This window comes from Tyto alba, unplaced genomic scaffold (assembly GCF_018691265.1).
Source record: "Tyto alba isolate M040663 unplaced genomic scaffold, T.alba_DEE_v4.0 Super-Scaffold_14, whole genome shotgun sequence".
Classification (NCBI taxonomy): Eukaryota; Metazoa; Chordata; class Aves; order Strigiformes; family Tytonidae; genus Tyto; species Tyto alba.
The window spans coordinates 60,057,944-60,075,551 of NW_024881276.1; the positions used below are offsets into that span (position 1 = coordinate 60,057,944).

A 17,608-nucleotide genomic window follows, 5' to 3' on the forward strand; every position below is an offset into this window, starting at 1 on the left:
TTTACCAACTAAACAGGGTGGTACAGTGAGAAATATAACCACATCTTAAAAACACCTTCCCCCCACCTCTCTTTTCTTACTGGGCTCAGCTTTACTCCCAGTTTCTCTACCTCCTCCAGCGCAGTGGGGCAGGGGATGGGGGCTGTGGTTGGTCCATCACCCGTTGTTTCTGCCACTCCTTCCTCCTCAGGGGGAGGACTCCTCACACTCTTCCCCTGCTCCAGCGTGGGGTCCCTCTCAGAGGAGAAAGTCCTCCATAAACTTTCTCTGACAATGAGTCCTTCCCACAGGCTGCAGTTCTTCACAAACTGCTCCAGGACGGATCCCTTCCACAGGCTGCAGTCTTCCCAGCAACGGACTGCTCCAGTGTGGGCTTTTCTTCAGAGCCCTGGCCTTGTTTGGGCACAGCCACCTGCTCCAGCGTGGGGTCCTTTGCAGGCTGCAGGTGGGCATCTGCTCCACCATGGACCCCCACGGGCTGCAGGGGGGGTCTCTGATCTGGCGCACCTCCCCCTCCTCCTTTCTTGAACTGACCTTGCTGTTTGCATAGGTACTTCCCTCACAACTCCTCCTCTCGGGTTCCCCTCCTTAAATATAGCTGAGTTGCAGCCACCATCGCTAATTGGCTCAGCCCTGGCCAGAGGCGGGTGTGACTTGGAGCTGGGGAAGCTTCTAGAAGCTTCTCACAGGACTGGCCCCCCCCCTCTGTAGCCCCTCCCCTGCTACCAAAACCCTGCCACATACACACCCAACGCGAGCAAATCTGAAAGATACCAATAAGTCTCAAAAGAGATCCTTAAATGTACAGGGATGCTGCTATCACAGACTGATCAGTGAGTTTACAGGCTTCATTACTATGACAAGTAGCACGGACCAGCTGAAAGACACGTGGAAGGTATGTGCTGCCTGTCTGAGTAAATCAGTACATATTTCTGCATCACTTGACGTGAAACATTTGACGTTAAAAAATGGGCCAAAAGCACTTGACGTGAAACACGTGAATTTTTTAGTCTAGCTAGCACAGGCAAATATCTTCCAACAAGTGTCATTACGCTGTCAGTTATTCTCTTACGTATCTCATTTTTTCTGCCTAAAATGTCTGACACCAGGATTCAAAAACATACTGTGATCATGTGCTCAAACTTAAGCTTATGTCCAGCTGACTTAAGCACATGGTTATGTCTTTTGCTTTAAACAACTTCTTAATTCTAACATAATGTTTAGAAATCCGTGGGTGTGAAAGTTTACTTTAACTCTGGTACTTTGTTTTTTATTCCAGGTCCAGGAGAACTTAAATCCAGAAAAGATTGAACGTGAAATGATGGATAAGCTGCCTCTTACAAAACTTATCCATTTCACCTTTCCTTTAACTGAAAACACCACTGAATGCTTGGCCAGAGCTCATGAGCTCATGCATTATTGTACCAGTGGTAAAGTGATTTTCTTTTTCATTGATATAACTTCCATTAGTTTTTTCCTGGTTGATGATCCTATTAAATAGCAGGAAATTGGGGACAAGTTTTTTCATCTGCCTAAAACCTTTGCAGAAGTTCCCATTTTCACATTCTTGCTTATACCTTAGCCTACTATACAAGTGAGGGTTAACTTTAGACCTCAGTTTCATAGTTAATGGGAAAGGCTATATGAGTATTAAATATTGCATGACTAAGAGCTGGAAGTATGCTAGAACTCATTTATTTATATTCACAAACATGCAAACACTAAATCTGAGGAAAAAAAAAAAATAGTTGTACAAATTGCTGTTTTGATCCTAGGTTATATAATGTGTTTTGGGATATACTGACATAAACTGACCAAATCATACAAAGAGTATCTTGAAATGTATTCTCTTTATGGTAGTTAAACACCCAAGCATGTCACACATCTTGAAAATGTTGGATATCTCATCTCCTGTTCAAATGAATCAGCTTCCTGATAAAAGTGAAGACTAAGTTAATGGTTGGGAAGTTTCACAGTATAGCATGGTCCAGTGAAGACCATCAAATCTGATACCCATCAGCTGGAATGCTAAAGCAATGCAGAATACCTTAATAGTTTAGTGTCCAAAATGAACATACCAACAACTAGGTACAATGTAGTGAGTGTAAACTAATCCAACACAAGGGACTTCAGGACTGAATAGCTCAGAAAGTACCTTCAAATCCTGTGCCTTATATGAGGGTATAAATATAACCAAAGGGATTTGGATGTTTGTATTTCTTACTAGCGTAGATTAAACTTTTGAAACTACCTAAGGGTATTTATGTAGTCTTTGGGATTGTTTCAGAGTGTATTTCATGGTGGTATTCACACTCCAAGAAAAGGTAACTGCAAAAGTGATTATGGTTGAAGAAGTGAATGTATGCTTGGTTTGATAAAGTGACTATTATAGAAGCCATTTCATTATTAACACCAACAGCTTATACAGAATGCATTCTGAAAGCCATTTATTGTTCAAGAAAAATCTTCTCCCTAAGATACATGTGCTCCTCCACCAAAACAGTGTTGGTAAATAAACATACACTGTGCTACCTGTCTTAAAATTCAGTCCTTGTCGTGATTATCATTGTTACATGGATACCAGTGCATACAACCATAAATAGGATTTCTTATTGCCTTTGCACCTTACATACTTCTGTGTAAATTGCGTGTAAAATTTTGAAGGTAAAACAGACATTTGATACTGACTTGTGAAGCTACGGACAGTGAAAACATTTATGATAACAGAAGCCTTTTCATGAACTGAAAATAACTAGTTGTTAACTGGTTTGATAAAGTATTTTAAAATCAACATCATTTATATAAAGTTAATGAGCCAGGAGGTATTCAGATGTAGGAAGCGCTTCATTTAAGCTGGATTAATAGTTAGGCATATCATTTTGCAATTTGGAAGCATTCAACTTTGAAAGCAGTGTAAAATGTAGCTCACATAATTTGATCCAATACCATTAAGGAAATTGTTGGCTTTTGCAGAGTTGCCAAGAACAATACATTTATATAATGTTCTATTTATCTTCTGCTGAGCTGTAAGGACATTTTCAGTTAACGATTGTAATTCTTTTGTAGAATTTCTGAGTTGGACTGAAGTAGAAAGAGCCTTCAGAGTGTTTACTTTTGAAAGCCTGAGGCTGACTGAACTGAGTGACTCTGGTCTCCTGAAGACTTCTGGGACTATGTTTGGAGGCGATTCTGAAGTGTCTTATATCCCTTGGGATAATCCATCCAGGTTTGCAAGACAGCTGAGACAACTCTTCCTTATGGAAAAGAAGCTTAATAGAAAATCTCCAGGAGGCTCTGGTAAAAACCTGTCTGTTTACATTACTCCTGAAGAATTTGAATCCACTACTTATTTTACCATATCATTTGTTATTGCAGGGCTGATTTTTCTTCCTTGTACAAATCACAGAATTTTCAAGTATTGTATAGTCTGTGCGTTGAGTATCTATGTAAGAATACTAGATAAAGACAAAAGCTAGGTATTTTGTATGACAACATGAACAGTTTATTTAAACAGCTCTTTAAAATGATATCTGTAGAAAAGTGTGTACAAGAAAATGGTTTTATTGCTTATGACGGCAAATATATTTTATAGGCATAAAATACTGAAGACATGCTTAAATTCCTTTTTGAATACAGTCTCTTGTGAGTTACTGATGACAGCCAAGTATTTACAAAGTCAGTAGCAACCACAGACTGAAGTCAAAATTGATGTATGAGGTTAATTAGATGATTACTAGTGAATGAGTATTAGGAAATGCAAATAATATATGACTTACACATGAAGACTCTAAGAAGGTGATATAAAAAGCTGAAAATTAAAAAACGGTGTGCTATATGTTGTAATTACACATGCATACCTTTTCCTTTTATATTTGTATTTCTTCCAGGCTTCCCTCTTCTTTCACATATAGGTTAATCCAGCATAGAATTTTGGCACTTAAAATTTTGAGTCAAATTCAGAAGTAATGGGGAAAGAGAAATATATCTATTAGGTGTTGAAGAAAGTGAGACCAATGAAAAGAAATCAGAATCAGGCTGACATGGTAGAAGTGATGTCATAAGGTAGAAGTTTAAACATTCAGTTTTCATAGACGCATTAGATTCTGTATTTGGCTAGGTACATGTGAAAACCCTCAAGTTAAAATCATAAGGAATGTCTGAGCTATGTTTCAACTTCATCAACTTCACTTACTTCATTCCAGTTTTTTCAACTACTATAGCTTTAGGAGGTTGCTACGTGGCACTTGAGCCACTATATCTATCTCATTCCTATTAGAATGGGAGCATTTTAGAGAGCAGGAATAGAGATGGAGAAGACCTCCTGTAGACAATGCAGAGTGAATTTTCTGAAAGTTGTATGTTTTCTCCTGCAGATTCTAACATAGTGAAAAGTTGTTGGCCTGTTTAAAGGAGCAGTGTTGGCCAAGAAGCAACATTAAAGCAAGAGATTATTTTTCTGGAATGCAAGAAAAGTAGAAATTAGTTTAAGCAGCTATACCATTAGGTTCATGACGTTGCCCATGCTTTTCTAATATAGATGTCTGGACAACCAGCTTAGATGGCATATTTTCCTTAGAAGGTTTGAGCAGACAAAAATAAATTCTGCTTATCTGCCTCTCTTCTGAATTTGGGGAACCTTTTTTGGGTGTTAGTTTATTTTACTTTATACTAGTCACAATACTAAATATTGCAGTTACAAACACAGCCAACAACATTCCAGCCTTTCTGTAGCACAGAAGCAAATACCAGGAAGAGAAAACATTTGCTTTCAGATTTCTTAAATCTTCTAAAAGCAATCAGTAAACAGGTCTAATTTGCTAGAGAAACAGAGCCTAGAGATACATGTCTGGAAGCTGAGCTGGTTATAAGTCACTTATGAACAAATACTTTCTGGAGTATTTTCCTCCAGGAAGAGTATTTTTCTTGTGCATGTGAGTTTTGATCAAACGTTAGTGATCTCTGCCCTAACTCAGGGCATAAATAATTCTATTAAAAGGAAATTATTTCAAATAATTATGAGAATATAGAAGCTAAAGTCTCCATGTGATCCTGTTCATTGTAACAATGGAACGACCGGTCAGATCCTCAGCAGAAGTAATATTCTGTCATTAGCTTATAGAACTCTATAAATCCAATTAATTTAAAGGTTAAAATTTGCATTTTTCAAAAATATGTGAAAATATCAAAACAATTGATTTTGCCTTCTTTTTTAATGTCATCTGTGCAAAGGAATGCTTGTTATTGTTTCTCAGATAGTACGCAGGATAAAGGTTCTTCACATGTGAATCTGAAGGACACTTATTAGAGTATTTTTCATAGTTTTGACCATGTAAGGCCAGCATAGGACAGATAAAGAGGAGGATTTGAGTGGGTCTTAGAAAATGTTGTTTTTTGTTTTGGTTTGTTTTTTTTTTTTTTTATTTAACTGTCTGGCACTTCTTGTCCCTGGATTTTAAAGTGCTGTTTCAGGAAAGATGTGTAGCAAAGCTGATCATGTATTTATATTATTAGTGTCTTAAAAGGAAGCTTCAACTTGATGGCAATCTCAGGGAGGCTAAGGAAATTGCATCACTCCAACCTTAATGTTTAGGGCTGAAATTTCTGGAACACTTCTTAAAATTCTGCTTTCAATTTCCAGGATATACAGAAATGAATGGCAAAGATGAAAGAGATGGTCAGGCTGATGCTGTTTTGAACAAAGAATTGGATCTTCTTATTTCTGATATGGCAAGTGTGAGGAATGGAACAAATTGTGCTCTGTGGCATGAAATCACAGAAGATACTGTTCAATGTCAGGACATATTACTGGGGATTCCTTTGCAATGCTGCATGCAAATGTTAATTTTGTGGTGTTTGGCAAATAGTGCCATAACTTTTAAGCACTATGAAATCACTTTCTTTGAATTCTAAGGTGATAGGTCTTAGTGAAGCTACTAATGACAATTCTATGATGGGTTCACTGAATACCAGGGTTTAAATACTAGCAAGAGAGTTTGAGAGAAACTGCCAAACTGTGTCACACTAATAAACTGTAGTTTGGCATCTTCAGAAACACCTGCCTACCATACAGCCCTGGATAAACATAGTAATTTTAAAATTATTTCATAGGACATTTAAATATTCATAATTGCTTACAGAACTCATAAACATATAACCTAATAATAAAAATATTTAGCTTGTTTGCCATAAAAAAGCCAAGACCAAAAACCTTTGGGAGCAATTGTGGTTTTTATTAAATAATAGTGCCATACGGGTCTACACATGTGCAGCATTATGCAATTAACTGTGATGCAACATGGGATGCTGTCTAGTAAGTCAACAAGATTACAGTTAATTTAATACAACTGACGCTGAAATGTTGATATGCGTTATTTTGTTTTGGTGTATTTTGAGGTGAGTCTGGAAGATTATGGCCTAGGACCAAACTTCGAAGAAATAAAAAAGTCACAGAGGCGTTGTTTGACAGACTGGAGTTTTGCTGAGCATTTTCGACCCCATGTTCTTCTTCAGGTATCTGCGAATGACAGTCATACATACAGTCACCCCTCAGAATGCTGTACAAAATAGAAATCTTGCAAGCCAAAGACTAAAACTCATCTTGCAGAAAGACAGAACAACAAATGTGAAGGATAAATTCAAGTGTAGATGGTTTATGTTGGTAGACATTCTCTTGGCAGGAGTGAATTATTGGTTCCTATGCTGCCTTGAGCTTCATATGCTGCAATTCTTATTTGTTCCTGACACATGCTATACATGGGTAAAGCAAAGGCTGCTTGGACTTTCAGAACCACTTTAGTATCATGACTTTAAAGTCTGGTGTCCTGGTTGGGGCTGGACGAGAGTTCCTGTTTGTTTTAGTAGCGGGAGGAGCTGCAGCCCCCTGAGACCCCAGGGGCTCCCCAGGCCCCAGTGCCCTCACCTGTGTGCGGGGGCGGGGGGAGCACAGCTGGAGGGCTGGGCCGGGATTGGCCGATAGTCCATGTCATGTGACACTGTGCTCACCATATAAAGGCAGGAGAGGGCTGGGAGAGGGGCCACTTCTGGGAGTGTGGCTGTGGGGCCTGTGTGTTTGGGATTGCTGGCTGGGAGCAGGCTGGTGTGGGTCGGCGGGTGGTGAGCAGCTGTATTGTACGTTACCTGCTGATACTGCTGTCAGGGTATTATTCTGTTACTATTATTAAACTGTTTTTATCTCAACCCGCGAGTCTCCCTTTGCCCCTCCGATTCCCTCCCCATTCCCAAGTGGGGGGAGGGTGGGTGAGCGGCTGCGTAGCGTTTAGCTGCTGAGTAGGCTCAAACCACAACATCTGGTCATACATTTCAGTACATGGGTGATTCCTTCTTAGGCAATACAAATAGCTAATACTAACTGAACTGTCAATAATTAGTGGATCTAGTCAAAAGATACTGATGGAAAATAACTGCAACAGGAAATAACATTTTATAAGAATGTTTCCTTTATTTCCTTATACTAAATGTCACATCTGAACATAATTTTTACACCAGCTGCTATTAAGGTTTTCATGTTTAAAGAGAGTATTTGTTGATATGGAATTATAGCAGTTTTACTTCAGTTGCATAGTTCTGTAAAAATAATAGTTTAAAAGAAGGCTTTCTTCTAGCTATAACTATAAAATAAGTTTTAGCCTGAAGACAACGTAGACATTGAAAATGATGGGGTGGTAGAGAACAGTGAAACAATGCAGAACACAGTAAGTCTCAGAGATGTGCAGGTCATGATATAGCAAATTGAATGCGATGTAAACTGCAGTGAGCTAAACAAAAGTGTATTTGCTTTCTTTTTACCTGGTAGATGATAGTTCTGCTTTTATTTACTATTCATTTATCTAAATGATTTATTATTTAAATTTCTGTAAGTATTTAATATTTAAATTTATTTGTTTATTATTTAACTGAACTTTTTCATTCATGGTCAGTCTCAGAAGGTGGAGCATAGCTCTTCTCAATATGGATAGCAGTGGACTTTAAATTTCCGCCTGCCTGAACACTTCAGATTGTTGGAATACAAAAGCTTTGCGCACGTCTTGTAGGAGAGTGAAGTTCTGAAGCACCTTTTGCTGAAAGCTGTGCTGTGTAGCATCTGTGCATATGCTGCTGTCTGCAGGGAGGATGTACCTTTATTTCTTTCCTTTTCAGGTTCTTCATTCTGCATCCCAAGAATATAAATGTATTGATTCCTTTTATCATACTGAAGATAACTCTTTGCTAGTTGTTCTTCACAATCCTATGAATCAGTATCGTTTGTGCCAAGAGACTTGGGATATTGCATTGCACTCTGATGTTGGATTCAGGTAACTAATTTTTACTTTTCATGTCTCATTCTCACTCATTTTCAATTAAAACCTGCATGGCTATGCTTGGGGCAAGGCATTGAAATTAAAAGATATCACGATGTAACACATTTATGAGAAAGCAAGTCATGCAGGTGGAAAACAGTGATATATCCAAAGAAATCTGTTGAGACAAGGCTTTTCTGAGTGAGGAGGAACATGCAGTAACTGTTTTGACTCCTTATTACAAGCCATAAATATATATATATATAGTGTACACATACACACAAAGTTATATTAGGGATATCCACATCAAGAAAATTATGCTGAGGACACTTCAGGTGAGGGAGGTTGAAAAGAAAATTCTGTCTAAGAATATACTTACCAGGTTTTTCAACTGTGTGTATATGAATTGGGTGAGTGTTACTGGGAAAATTTTTTAAGAAAAGCTAGAAGCCCTTTACTAATACTAGAATAATTTTTTCACAGATTACCACATTCTTAATTTTTTGTCACTATCTGCTCACCAGTTAGAGGCATGAAAGTTGCTGATGTGTTCACTATTAGAGCTTTTGTCAGTGGGTTTACTCATTTTGGATTACATTTTTGCACTGAAACAGTAATATGAATAATTGACCAAAAGTAGAATATGTGTCCATGTACTGATATGTAAAGAAGTTGCAATGCCCCAGAGGGACAGCTGGGCTATCTTCAGCCATGTCACTCTGGTGCTCTATCGATTAACTAGATTTGATTTATCAAATAAAATTTCAAGCAAATTATCCAAGGGGCGGGCCGGCACACACACAGACACACACACACAGACACACACACAGACACACACACACACAGACACACACAGACACAGGCACACAGACACAGGCACACACACACAGGCACACACACAGGCACACATGCACACAGACACACACACAGAGACACACACAGACGCACACAGACACACACAGACACACACACACAGACACACACAGACGCACACAGACACACACAGACACACACACACAGGCACACATGCACATGTGTGTGTGTGTCTGTGTGTGTGTGTCTGTGTGTGTGTGTCTGTGTGTGTGCCGGCCCGTCCCTTGGATAATTCGCTTGAACAAACACACACACAGAGACGCACACACAAACACACAGACAGACACACACAGACAAACACACACACAGAGACACACAGAGACACACAGACACACACACACAGACACACACAGACAGACGCACACACAGAGAGACGCACACACACACAGACACACACACACACAGACACACACAGGCACACACACACAGGCACACACACACAGGCACACACACATAGGCACACAGGCACACACACACAGGCACACATGCACATGTGTGTGTCTGTGTGTGTGTGTCTGTGTGTGTGTGTCTGTGTGTGTGCCGGCCCGTCCCTTGGATAATTCGCTTGAACAAACACACACAGAGACACGCATACACAAACACACAGACAGACACACACAGACAAACACACAGAGACACACACAGACACACACAGACGCACACAGACAAACACACACACAGAGACACACACACACAGACGCACACAGACACACACAGACAAACACACACACACACAGACACACACACACAGACACAGTTTGTCTGTAGGTCTCCCTTTCTAAGTGCCATGCCTCATTTATCATAATATGGGAATCTTTTAATGGAAACTTTTGTTAGTACCTATATATTTTAACAGGTTTGAATGCTAAATAGGCAGTGTGTGCCTTCCTGAAGGTTTATTTCCTATCTTTGCTCCCAGTCAAGGAACTCTGTGAGTCCATCTCAGCTTTCCAGGCACTTGGACTTAAATTATTTGCTATGAGAAGAGGCTGTTGTGATTAGCAGCGACTGGGACCAGAGCTAGAAGAGATTTACCAGCAGAAAGACAAAGTTCCTTAGAGAAAATGCTGGATGTTTTGTGGTTGTTGGGCAAATCCACTAAATATCTGGTCAATCATTTTTTTTTGCACGCTTATATAACAGTTGAAATCTTCCCCAAAATATAGTGAAAGATGGTGTGTTCAAGTAAACCCGGGTCTTGCATCCAGATGGACCCCAGCAGAGCATCAGTAGTCTCAAAGTCTGTTACACAAAAGTCTATTGGAGCCCAGAGCTGCTTACTTTGCCAGCTATTCTTACTCTTCTTTGGGGCACTGGACATTGATACCTGCAAAACAAAAGTTTCTAATTTTGCATCCGAAGAAGTAATGAAGCATGTTCTCTGGTAGATGCATTATAATTGAGTTGAGGATGGAATAGTTATTTGCTTCCTCCTTCTTACTCTTCCATATACACCGGAAACAAGGCTTAGACATTAAAGATAGCTTCTGCTGAGGGCATGCCATCTTTGTTCAGTGACGCTTTGTTGGGTTCTGTTTCAAAGCAACAAGAAGTTTGTAAAGAAACTGGCATGATAGCTAACAAGAATGTTTGGCTTTGCTCTTGTTTCATAGAAGTAACCCACTGATATGTATGCTACTTAGGATCTTGGAAGATCTATGGGCTGTCATTTGGTTCTGTTACATGGCATCTATACTTGCCTTTTCTCTGCAAATGATCAGCAGATTTTCTGACCTTATTCAACCTTTTTACTAAAAATCCTTTCAGATTTCCAGACAAAGTATCATAAATATTTCCTAGTGTATGTTTCCAAGCAGTGTAACATTTCTGTGGAAGACAGCCTTTAAATACCTGGAATGCTTCAAGCTGTTGATTGCAATTAGTTTCCAGATCCTGCAGAGCTGCCAGAAACAGGCACAAACCCTATGTATTAATTAAATGGTAGTATTACTAGTTTTCACCTGTGTATGAAATAGCTGGCTCCTGATGAGTTTAGTGACAATTTCTTGATTTTCCTTTTATTAAAATTACTATCATTCTAATTTGGGGGACACATTTAAGAGTCACGCTTTCACCACAGGAGAGTTACAAATGCTTGACTATCTCTACCAGATAGACAAGTTCTCTACCAGTGTTAACTTGTTACTTCTTTACTGTGACATTTTACAGACCACAGACCCTTTTTATAGGGTTGTTCCATAGTTGCTGTCTGGAATAGACTTCTGTTACATTCTAATCAGTTGGTTACAGTGCATCCTGTTACAGTAAATTCTCATGCAAGGGAGAAAATTCAGTTTCTTTTACTGAAGCAGCTTTTGCTCCTGGAGATCCCAGTTACCCTTCCTTCTTCTCTATGGATATCAGCTCCTGTAGTTAATGTAGAACATCCAAAAATTCAGAAATTGTGTTGGTCAAAGGATAGGCAGCAGGAGGCTGTGTGAAATCTGATGGATGCTACTGACTAAGGGGAGCCAAATGCATGGGCACATGTACCTGCAGTTATACTTGTGTATAAAACATTTCAACTCTGGTTAGGATAAGTGGCCTCTCTATCAGGAAGCCAAATGTATTAAGATGTTATCAAAACTATTCTTTTCCTCAAAGTTAATCTTAATGACATTTGTTTACTGTTTCATAGTAAACACATTACACAACTTACTGGAAAAGAATAATCCTTTCTGAGAAATGATTCTGAGTCAGACATTGGCAGTAGTGACATTAGAATACATATTAATAGACTGTGTATTTTTGACTTTGAATGACTGTTTCGTAGCCCTAAAATATTTTCCACACGAATAATCTCTTCTTTATTTATAACGTATATTCATCTTCAAGTTATTCCAGTACTGGCAACTCTAGGTTCCAGCCTTGTTTTGCCTTTTGTTTTCAACACTTTTGTTTTTATAGCTTGTATGCTTTTCTTCAGATACAAGCAGAGTCACCTCGTCCCTACTGAGTATACGATCAACGGTTTCTCCATACGTGTTTCCAAAAGCTGGCTCCACCTACATTGCAGGAACTGGGAGAGACTTGTGTATCTTTAAGATGTTCATGAACTCTATACATCTCCAGTCTGTGTAGATAGCCTACATATTAATTCTCTTGGATGTACAATGTAATGCTGCAGTAAGAACTTTAAAACTGTCCCAAGGTCAAGAATTGGTTCTTGCCTACATGTTCACAACAAAAAACTGTAATGCATACAGAGCTTTTGAGTACTGTTGAGTCATCTTGAACTGATAAATGCAAAACATTATGAAGACACAACAACTGAATCTCATGCATTCTTTGAAATCCCCTTTTTAGTTTTGCACACATGAAGAATTTTACTTTAAAGAATTTTTTTACTTTAAAGAATTATGGTAGCACTCCAAACAAGAGGTTGAGTGGCAACTGCATATAAGACTTCCAGACTTCATCCTACCTTGAAAGCAGTTGTTCACAATGAACTAGTTTAGCAGTTCTTTCAGACACCTTTGGAAGATGAGACAGTGCAACTACCAATACCAGCTGCAAACTCTGGATCAGTTTGTTATTCAGTGCTCACTTCAGCTATTAATTGTGAATATTTTTAATTTATTCCAAGATACAGTGCACTAATTCTGTAATCTGGATTTGGATGACAATCTTCAAGCACCTTTCTTGTCACACCAATGAAGAAGTGCTAGAAATTAAATAGAATAACACCTCTTCAGTTGCCAAACAAAAAAAATTATGTGTATTCTAAAAGACAATATAAATCAAGAGCAACTAAGAAAGTAATTGTCCTGGTGGTAAATCAGGGAAGAGAAGGAGAATTAGTCCCAGCCTTTCTTAAACTGAGTGCCTCTGTGTTTTCTGACTTTCTGGATTTTTTCTGAGGGTAGGCGTCCTTTGGAAGACAAGTTTCTAATATCGCTGCAGAAAGGAGGACCAAAATCCCAAAGATAAGATGTATTAAGCAAATACCAGCCAGGTGAAAGTACCAGCTCACTGAGTGAAATCCTGTCAAATGCAAGCCTTCTCTCAAATATTATAGGATAATATTTGTATAAGAAACTGGGAAGCCAAGTGGTCTTGTTTGACCTGAAATCATATTAGTGAAAACTGTATTATGGTAAATAGAGGAATGTTGTGCTTTTCAGGAGCTATCTTGAGCTGGTGGCCAACTCAATTGAAGACTGGGTGAAAGAGGAAGAAGTCAAACACCAAGAAGAGAGGATGGCTAAGGAAATAGAGTCTCATAAACTGGAAAGAGCCATGGCAGAAGGGCCTTATAAATTGTCTGCATGTGCTGTCAAAACACCTGGCTTCCCTAAGAAATCCAACAGTGGGTATCTTCTTGTTTTGTCCTAGAAAATTCATTTTTCATGTTGAGCACTGAGACCCAAAGTTGTTCAGAGCAGAATTGCATATACCTTTTCATAGGGTAACCTTGTTTTGCCATCGGTATAGGCATAAATATGTTTTTAAATCAATCAAGTACACATATTTAAATATTCTGCATCATCCTCTGCTCTGAAAACTGAGACCTTTAATGTCAACTTACATTTACAATAGCTGTGTTTATTTAATGTAATTACTTTAAAGATTACATAAAAATATGAATATCTGTTTAGATGACTGAACACATGAAATGGTGAGCAGTAGTTGAGGTTGGCAACAGGGTTCAGGAAAATTCCTTTTTAAAAGGTCAGGATAAAAGCTGGAAGTCAGAATCTGTGGGCTAGGAGCTAAAACTGGAAACTGGATTTGACTAGACTGCAAACCAAACCTTAATTACAAGCAACAGTTTAGATAATGAAAATTGTAAGCAACTCATACAGTAACTGTTGAGCAGGAAGCAAAATCTGAAAACCCCTTTTGAACAAAAGAGAACTTTTGTTTCTATTGTCTATTTGTGTATTTAAATGATATTAACAATGTTTTGTTGATATTTAGCCTTTGCTTTGTTCACCTTCTCTGAGAACAAACTTTGAAACCTTCATACTATCAATTAGCATTTACAGAAATAAGAATGTTATTCCTCAAACCAATTAACATGCCTGATTATAGTTTGGAAATCAAAAGAACAGTTATGACTTCTAAACATAATTTGTACCTATCTAGCTGTCACAGGAGCTAGGTTGAGTCTTGCCCATCTGGTGCCTCATGACAGATATGATTCATAGAGAAGTTTACTTGCTGAAAGAAGATAATCACCTCTAGCTGGGATGTGCAGATGGCCAACAGCGTGATTAGGTGATTTCAATTTCACTGGCACTGCTGTAACCTACACTGCAATTTTTACTTTTTAATACAAAGTAATTGAACTAGAAGTTTCTGAGAGTATACTTAAATTTATCTTTTCTAGCAAGTAAATATTGGGTATCCAAGCACAATACAAAAGCACGTACGCCTAGAGAGATACCCTTTTCATGAGTCATAGGTACTATAAAGCCCTAACAGTAAACAGGGGAATATAACTGTTCCTTTAGTGAAGGTTTGATGGTTCAGACTGCATTTGTTCACTTTTTTGACTTGAAAGGTTGTAATATCTGTGACTCCGGTATTGAGCTTGTTCTGGGATTTGGTGAGCTGTTTGAAGCACTGGATCTGAATTCTGAAACAGCGGTAGTAACAAAAATAATAAATTCTTCTTATTGTTTATTCAGCATTGCTCATCTGCATAAAAAAAATATTGTTGCAGAAGCAAAGCCTTCAATGGCAAGAAGCAGAGTCAGTCTTTAAATATGTTGTTATGTTGTTTAGCATATTTGGTCCCCAGTTATCAAGTATTACTAATTGTCAGATAAATTTCTTCTAAGCTGAGCAGTCATTCTGTTTTATCTCTAAAAATATTTAACATTTCCTTTATTCTATTTTATACCTTGGCTATTTACAAATACATATTTTTTTATTTACTTGCACTTCTTTTATTTTTATTTCTCCATTTTTAAAAATTATTCAATTTTCATATATATATATAACCTCATTTATTCCCCTTTCATTTCTCAAAGGCAGCACATCAAGACCTGAGAGCGTTACAGAAACTATTCCAGAATCTCAATCCATCAATGAAGGAAGTCCTTTTATCAGAGAAGGTTCTCTAAAGGTGAGGCAAAAATCTGTGTGTTTCTGAAATGGACTAAATAACACTGCTTTCCCAGGAAGGTAAGCCTTCATTCTTATATAGTGACTCAGTTCTCTTAGTTTTTCTGCTCTTGGCTATTTTTTGAGTATCTTATTTCTTGCTTTCTTTATTTTGTTCCTTATTGATTCAGTTATGTTATTTTCTTAAGGGAAAACTGTTTGGAGTTAGACTAGACACTGCAAAAGCAATTAATAATTGCAGTGCTAGGAAATAAGAGTTATGGATAATATCCTACTTCTTGTTGAAGTTTGGTTATAAAGCTATGAAAATGTAAGATCCAGATTCATGAAACTACTTATGTACCCAACTCCTACTTTCACTATCTACATCTCTTTGAACTTAAGGCATGCCAGTATGGTACCTCAGAGTTCTCTTATGACAGAGAATCCCATTTTATAGATGTAGGCTATGGTCATGCACTACGGATGAATTGACTTGCCCAGGTTCACACAGTAAGTTTCTGGCCAAGGTAGGAGTTAGGTACACGTAAGACATGGGTCTTAGCATTGGCACTATCCATTACACTGCACACATCTAGCTTAACTGATGTACTCCTCTGCCTTTTTTTGACTCCTCACAGCCATAGTGTGTCTCAGCTTTCTTATAGTGTGTAATGCTCTGCACTTCAAGTACTGATATTAGAGTGTAGATATGAAATCATGTTAACCAGTTCCTGGGTACTCAACTTAAGCTGGCACAGCTCAAGTTAGGCTAATGTCTGACTTGTAACTGTGAATGCTTACCATTTCTTCTACATAAAGTGCTTTGGTATGCTTAGAAAATAAAATGCTACAAAGTCCTAAATACTCTGGAAAATCTCAGATGTCTCTTGCTGTCTTCCTGATACAAGTTAGTAATTCTGGGATTGATATCTCATTCCTCTTTCTGTAAAAGAATGAAATAATTTTATCACACAGCTGCATTTTGGAATAAACTAATACCAGTGATACATTCTGATTTAGTGATAAACACTGTGGAAAAGTCCGCGACAAAATAATTCTTTTATGACTGAATGTGTAAGATACAAATAAACATACAATATATCTCCTGTGGTCGAGAATGACTGATCCTGTGGATTGAATGAGTCAGTAATTTTATGCAAAATATAGTGTGCAATATTATAAAACTGTAGACAAGTTTGGAAAACATGTGAATGACTTAGGGTGACTTAGAATATTGGTTCCTTTGAATTTGTTTACTTGTACTGTTTTCAGCACGCACATATGAAATATCTTGTAATACAAAGACAACCACAGTCATTTTGAATTTCTAACATTTCATGTAGGCTTGGAAGAAGGAGCAGGACCGATTACTAGAGGAAGAAAAAATTAAGGAAGAAAATAAAAGAAAAAAAGAAAATTTAGGAGGTACAAAGAAAGGACAAGAGATAATAATACATGAAGAAAGTAAAGATTGCATCAAGAAATCTTCCAAAGAGAAGTTTAAAGATGAGCCAGAAAAAGTGCCTGTACTTGAGAAGGATCCCAGCATCCCAGAACCACATTCTGAGAAAGTTTATAAGGTGACGAGTCATATTATTGCACCACGTTAGGAAAGCGCTAACTGTTTACATACCGAGTCAACATTACAGCAAAGCTATTATCTATTGTGAAATTGGAGTTTAGGGAAGATTAAGTCTAATTAGGTCTTGTTTACCTCCATCATTTTAGCAGCCGATCCTTTCCTAAAAATTTTGAAAAGCAGTATCTGATGTTTAAGATTATCCTACACAAGACTATTTAATTAACTTGGATAGTTTTTAGTGTATATGACATGAACACAAAGATAAGTTGGTCATGGTTTTGTGCCTGTGGAAAATATATTTATGGGATGAATTTTGTCTAAAAATGTGATTTTCATGGGAGAGAATAGGACAGTGGAACACAAAGACCTGTTCCAACTCCCATATTTGGAGACAGCTAGACCTAGTCGAAGTTTGGCTATCCAAACTGGAAATCAAGTAAAAGGAGTCCACTGTTTCTTCTATTTCCTGTTTCAAATTCACGTTCTTGGAATGCTCTAATACAAGGTATTCTGTCTGTTATACTAACAGAGGGGTATTTCTTACAAGAGGGAACTCTTCAGTAGTTGCATCCAAGCAGTTTTTAGACAGTTTGCACTGCTTTGTATTTGCAGTCTAATCTTTGCATCTGAAACTTGAGTTAGTCAATGTATTTTAGTCTAAACTTGCTTGAGTACCGACTTCAAACTCAGAGATAGGTAACATTTCAATCTGAACTTACTTGAGTACACTCACATAATTTTTGCCAGTTTGTGGCTCTTTGAATGCACAGCAATCCAAGAATCAGATTTACAGTGCCTGAAT

At 38.0% G+C, this 17,608-nt stretch overlaps 1 protein-coding gene across 7 annotated transcripts in view; it reads left to right on the forward strand.

The window, feature by feature from the left end:
• The window catches only part of SPAG17 (sperm associated antigen 17), a 120,477-nt gene that overhangs the window by 46,111 nt on the left and 56,758 nt on the right, over positions 1–17,608 (forward strand). For all 7 annotated transcript variants that reach the window (XM_042788505.1, XM_042788508.1, XM_042788509.1 and 4 more), the window contains 8 exons: positions 1,280–1,430; positions 3,067–3,297; positions 5,639–5,727; positions 6,394–6,510; positions 8,158–8,312; positions 13,295–13,479; positions 15,149–15,243; positions 16,568–16,804. In XM_042788505.1, coding sequence (XP_042644439.1) covers positions 1,280–1,430; positions 3,067–3,297; positions 5,639–5,727; positions 6,394–6,510; positions 8,158–8,312; positions 13,295–13,479; positions 15,149–15,243; positions 16,568–16,804 — 1,260 coding nt within the window. The remainder of the gene's footprint in view (positions 1–1,279; positions 1,431–3,066; positions 3,298–5,638; positions 5,728–6,393; positions 6,511–8,157; positions 8,313–13,294; positions 13,480–15,148; positions 15,244–16,567; positions 16,805–17,608) is intronic.